The 6695-nt window shown below is 38.7% G+C and overlaps 1 protein-coding gene across 1 annotated transcript in view; it reads right to left on the bottom strand.

Moving 5' to 3' along the window:
- Positions 1-3652, bottom strand: part of TXNDC12 (thioredoxin domain containing 12) — a 312355-nt gene extending 308703 nt beyond the window's left edge. Inside the window, exon 1 of the mRNA XM_044086072.1 lies at positions 3426-3652. Within this exon, the coding sequence (XP_043942007.1) occupies positions 3426-3510 (85 nt within the window). The 5' untranslated portion in view covers positions 3511-3652. The remainder of the gene's footprint in view (positions 1-3425) is intronic.
- Positions 3653-6695: the final 3043 nt, after the last annotated feature.

Raw genomic sequence — 6695 nt, 5'->3', positions numbered from 1 at the left:
AGTTTTGTTGAAGAGAACAATGTCCTTAAAAGGGCAGGAACAGTTGTGGATAATGGAAATCACAAGTCAGTAATGTTTAACAAGCAGTGACTCCCGAATTCAATATCTCTACTGTATTAGCTAAAGCACTTTTGTTACTGTGAAAACGAGGTAACTAAAGATTTGGGAAGCTGAGCTGGGAGGAGTAGAAAAGTCTTTTAAAAAAATACATCTTCACCTTGGCATGCCTTTGTGAAAAGACTGCAGAAACTGCTTTGTATTTCAGGAAGACCAAAAAAAAAAAAAAAAAAAAAAAAAAAAAAGATTCAGAATGAATTTTTTTCTTGATGAAATTAAGTATGGATGACAATTTTAAAGTACAACAAACCTATACCTAGACCCACCACAGGCATGCATCAGGCCTTCACATACAATGGACAGTTGCATAAACTTGAACCAGAACTTGTTGTCCGCATATCATCAACTCAACTAGTTTGTTCACCTGTTGCAGGACAAACACTTTAGGGACTCTCAGGCTGCCACTCCAATGACTACTACTACTTGTAACACTGAGCCTAGGCATGACAACTCAAATGTTTAAATGTAGATCAACACATGCCTCTAAAGGGCTAAGCTGGTTCAGGTATCATCATAAAGGAAAAGCGTAAGTTTCAGCTTAATGTGATTAATGCTATATCCAGCCGAAACATAAAACTCCAATGGATCACACTTACCATACCCAACATTTCTAAATTAAGCCTCGCATACATTCAAAAGGTCTTTACATATGCATTTCATATTTTACTACTGCCTGTTAACTGAATGTAAACATGCAATCACCAACCATTTACTACAAAATACCTCCCCAAGTAGACTAACATACTATCTCACTCTCCCTTGTCTATCCTTTCTAAGTTGATAAGAACATTTTATAAAATTAAACAGCTGATTATGAAAACGCATATGAATTACTCCAAAAGCAGCAGCATGGATGCTGGAAGGGGTGCACTGCTCCACAGTCCCATTCAAAAATGGAACCAGGCTGTACTTTGTCATGACAAATCACCTTTAAAGACCTGGCAAAGGGTAATGAACAAATACTTCAAAGCAGGAAATCATAGATGCTATGGCATATAATGATGTCAGTAGGAACATACATGCCCTAATGCACATTGTATGACTACTGTAGTTGAGTCCCCTAAACAGGGGACAGGATGCTGTGCTAGAAGCTTGGAGCATAGTGAAATACAGTAAATGATGCCATGCTGCATGGAGCACAGTGGAAAAGGGTCAGTACTAATACTCACCACCACATGCTAACAGCAACAGAGTAAGCACAGATTGTATGATGCTTTCCTAATGGCATAGGGCACAGAGAAATGGGGTGAACACCATTGTGCATGACACATAACATATACCAGACATGGTCAGTGCATCCCCTGTAAGTAATTAAATATGGTTGCACAGATCCTGCTCATAAGTTAAATCTCAGAAGGGCATCCCAACTAGGTCATTCATCTGTAAACCACCCCATCCACATTCCTTTTGTAAGTTCTGCCTGCTTGCTTTCCAATGTAACCCCTCCAGTCATTCATACACTCTTCATTTTTTCTACAGTTTCCAAACATCTCTTGTATCTTCTTCTTCAACCCTCTGAAGGCTTTTGGCTGAGGTACCTTATTTCAGCAATTCTACAGTTCCTGTTTGCTCTTTCGTAGTGTTTCTTCATTCTGGTTTTTGTTGCATCTTCAACCCTCCTGGATTCTGCATGAGCAAAGTATGTTCTCGCACCACTGCTAAATGTCTATCTGCACTTGTTGCAACAGACCCTGCAGCCACATTTTTCACCATCTGCCCACATTACCTGCACACTATAGCCATTTCACATTGCTGGCCAATACACGTTACACCACCCGACAAAGGCGACATGGTACATCTGTCTCACGTGCAACTAGCCTTATCAATGTATGTGATGTACATACCCTGGAATGCACTGGTACACAACAATGGTGCTTTGGTTGATACCTATGTGGCCATCTCATTATTTGCTTCAAGATTAATAAGACATAAAAGCACTTGAAACCAATATACCACAGAAAGGCACTTGTGCTTGCTAACCTGTGTTTGCCCTCGAGTCTCTCCCCTTCCAATGGGAGACGTACTATGTGCTGCAGTATGTAACCTCATGCTTACATTGACATACCTCATATAAAAAGCCTGCTTTTAATTTAAAGTCCCGTACTCAGCTATGAGGAGCTGTTCATAAAACAGTGTGCTGGGCAGTTTAGTCAGTATGCTACATTGTACTCTATCATGTCTCTAACCCTGGCACGTTGTTTATCCTGGCCAGTTTGATGCAATGTCCTCGACTCTGCATCTCGCGTTTCTGTTTTTGCTGATGCTCTTTGCTTTGATTGTCTACTGAAGGAGAGGCATCTCTCCATACTTCGCATCATTCTAAGCACCACCACTGTAAACTTCGTGTATTACTGTTGTTCATGTTCTCCTAAGCAACTAGGGGGTCCTTATTTACCTAGACAAAATTTACGAGTATGATCAGTATATGTCCCAAAATAAGCAATCTGCGCGTACTGCTGCATCAACAAAATGGAATAAACGTGGGAGAATAAATCATACCAAACGAAGTCTATAAGTGCTGCCAGAAACATATTTATGATAAAACTCCGATGAAGCAAGTTACTGTTGGTTACAACAGTGTCACTTCCAGTATTCAGAGTTCTGATAGCATTTTAACACAAAAAAGGAAACAAGCGTTATCATTGAAAATGTTGCAAAACTGGTTTTGATCCCGGATCCCCAGAGGCTACTTATGATCCGGACTTTGGTGATGCCATACAGCGGATGCCACCGCTACTGGCAGCACAGCATAGCTCTCAACCAATCAGGGACAAATCTCAAAAGAATCAGGGACGAATCCTCAAATAATCAGGGATATTTTAAAAATATAAGTAATATTAACTTGAAACATTGACGGAATAACTTGAGACACTGACAGAATAAGATTTAATATACACTTTCTTAAGTAAAAGAAGTCTATAGCTCTAATAATTGTCATTATTTACTAAAGACAATTCACCACCTTTTGTCTAAAATTCATCAGTTGTAGGACGGATCAAGAAGGACAGAGCTAAATTTTGAGTTAAATTCTGGGGCAGGTGAGAGATATGACTGGCAAACACACATCAGAATGTTGCCAAGTTGTCTTAAATCTTTTCATCTTTTTTTTTTTTTTGGGGGGGGGGGTGCTACTTAACCCTATGGACTACGATGTTTTCGTTAACCAAAGTTTCTAGACAGCTTGCTGGTTGTATTAATAACAGAAAAGGGTTACAACAGGTATCACTTGAACCGTGCATTATAAACTGCAACTACTTAACGCTAGTATAATCCTTACAGCGTGACTGAAGAGACGATCTCCTACTTACCCCTTCCGAGACCCGAACCGTGAACGGAAACGAAGACAAGCGACGAAACCACAAATCCTCCAAGCAGCAGTGACTGCAAATACATCCTCGTTTCCCGAATTAGGACAGTACCAAGAACTCCTCTTCGTTTGTAAATACCAACCTCTCCGGCTTCGGTACGAAGGAGGAAATGAAGTACCGGATATGGAGGCACTTTGGTAAGGGGAATGTTGAATCAGGAGGATGGGCTGAAACTCACGGACCAATAATGTGCAGTGTGGCAATGAATAATGGTGCAGCCCAAAACCAGAAACAGAGTACTAGATGCACTCGACACTATGTACCGTTGTTTCTCGGAATAAAAGGTTGTGTAAAGAATGCAACATTTATTGTGGAGGTGGAGGGTGATGTGGTGGCTACAAGTCTTAACTGTTTAGATTATTGCCTACACTTTTGGGTCTGTTCTGTCTAAAAGTTCTGTTTTTTTGGTAAATTATTTAGAATTGATGTTACTAAATAATTACAGACATTTCAGTTTAAGTTTCCCCTTGATACTTTAAAAGTTTCTAAGAGGAATGTTTAAAATCCGTCACTGATTTTGGACCCCCCCCCCCCCCACATTATGTATGGCTTTGTCCAGATCGCAGTAAGAGGTTGAGAAGTATGAGTTCGTGTGTTCACTTTTGTTTTCGCACCTCTCAACTTCTTTGCAAAATATTTCCGCCAAAACCAAAACTTCTGGAGGCGGGGGCAAAGCCCCAAAATTATGGGCAAATTGCAAATATTTCTCAAACTGCTTAAAAAGGTAGTAGAACAACATGTTTGTAAGCAATGGGAAGTGTGAAACTCCAATACCTGCCCTTATATGGCATTTGTAATCTTCACTGATTTACTAGCAAATCAAGCATTGTATTAGGAGAAAGGGCAAAAATATGAGGCAGATCGGGGACATTTCAGAGAACTGCGTACCAAGCACAGTAGAAAATATATACCTTTGAACAGTTATTGGTTGGAATCATATGATTGCCTCTCTGTCATAACATTTTGGATTTTCTGGTAAATGAGAATTACAGTCAGTAATGTCAGATATTAAATTTTCTTACATATTGTTCTGAAAATGCATGTTAAGTTTTTTTTTCAAATAATTTTTATTTATCATTGTCAGTATTGACAGACAGAAACATAACAATCAGAACTTGACCATCATGTAGTGTTTGTTGTCTAATAGAGTTAGTACAAAAATGTGTAGGACAGTCAACTAAAAATATTTACACTATATACATAGATGCTTTACTCTTTCAGTTATTTAAGTATAACAATTAAAAAAAAAAAAACAAATACAGTTAGATCACGAGTAGAGAGAAGGAGAGAAATAAAAGAGGAGTAATCAGTAAGGGAAATCATTTAGTAGTTACACCCATGGAATATTTTGGGATTTGCTTCTGGTATAATACTATATGTTCCTGTGGGAATTATACAAGAATAATGTTGTATATTTGCTCCCAAATTGCTCTGATTTTAACATTTTTGTCCTTTTTATCCATTAGTAATTTCGGTTGGATTAAGCCATTTAGATGCTATATACAGTTTTATTAAGAGGAAATAGTGATCAGTAAAGTACCTTGATTCTTGGGAGTGTTATGCGAGAGTATGTGTAATATAGTAAATTCCCATGTTAGTGTGGATGATTGGTAACCAGTATGTTAAGTTTTTAAGTACACAAATTAAAAATGTACCTGTTTGGGGCCTTTGTTCCACCCCACCCCCTTTAGTTTGAGTGCTATTCCTGAGCAAAGAATTTGAGACCTATGTTTGTATGCATTAAAGCTGGATTGTTGCTATGGGAAAATGCCTCCTACTGATCCCTATGTTGGTTGCATTTTGCTGTCTCCCTGTTGTAAGTTATGATTTGTGTGTTTAAAATCTCAGAATATGGTGAACGAATTGTGCATTGCTGTTATAAAATTTTGAATTCTTCCAAAAATGTATAATACTATAGTAAAACAGTTTCCAAATAATTTAACCACATGAATGTTTTGGCAAAATACTGTCAACTACCACGAGAAGCTAGAAGATCTGTCCAGCTTCTCAGTATCTTATAGACTCATGGGGGAGATCTGTGCCTCATCTACTGTGCCATTAGGATCCCTCTTGTCTTTGATCTGCTATAGCTCTGCAAGTCTTAACACTTTAGCAAACACCAGACACTAGGAGCTTAATTAGATATTCCAACTATAGGCCTATTGCTCTCCTCTCACCCCTGTCCAAAATTATGGAAAAGTGTATCCACCTTCAACTTGTACAATATATCTCAAAGCATAACATAATAGCAAACTGCCAACATGGCTTTAGACCACATCACAGTACTACCACTGCCCTGCTTTCTTTTGTAGAGACTATAAACCAGAACCGAAACAACAACTTACTCTCTTCTGCCCTCTTCATTGACCTCTCCAAAGCATTCGATATGGTAAACCACCCCTTATTACTTAATACTCTCGAATCCATCTCATTTGATCCCCCAGCCATTAAATGGTTTAAATCTTACTCACAAACAGAAAACAAGCTGTTCTCTGGGATAACCACATCTCGCTCTCCTGCCTGTTTCCATTGGGGTTCCTCAAGGCTCTATCCTCGGCCCACTTCTTTTCTCCTCTTCATTAATGATCTTCAAACAATAATCCTCAAGCAACCTGCATTCAATATGCAGATGATTCGACACTCATTTGCTCAGCTCCATCTACCCCAGAACTAATCTCTCTCACCCAAAAAGTATTCAGTACAGTAGAAACATGGTTCTCTAGTCGCTTCCTCTTACTAAATGCCAAAAACAAACTTCTTCTTTTACTCCCACATCTAGAACCTCCCCTTACATTTCTCCATCTCTTCAAACAGCCACTGTTATCTTACCCGACACTTCAACTAAATTGTTAGGTATTACAATTGACAATAATCTCTCTTCGACCTACACATTAACAACTCCATAAAGCTAGTTAACAGAAAGATAGGATCCTTATATCGAATCAGACCTTTTCTTACACCATCTACTAGAACAAGGATTGCTCACTCTCATCTTATTTCAACTCTTCTATATGCTGCCTATCTTCACTAACCTCAAAAACAGCCTTAACAAACTGGCAACCTGTTATAATAACATTGCCCGCTTTGCTACTGGTAATCCCTATAGAACTCATCACTGCCTCAACTTAAAACTTCTAGGCTGGCCAGAGTTTCAGAACTATCTTTTAATCCATCAACTCTGCATTGCCCATAAAATACTATACCAACCTA

Source organism: Protopterus annectens, chromosome 10.part0 (assembly GCF_019279795.1).
Source record: "Protopterus annectens isolate FY-2018-M chromosome 10.part0, PAN1.0, whole genome shotgun sequence".
Lineage (NCBI taxonomy): Eukaryota > Metazoa > Chordata > Ceratodontiformes > Protopteridae > Protopterus > Protopterus annectens.
This window is presented reverse-complemented; position numbering and strand designations above follow the sequence as displayed.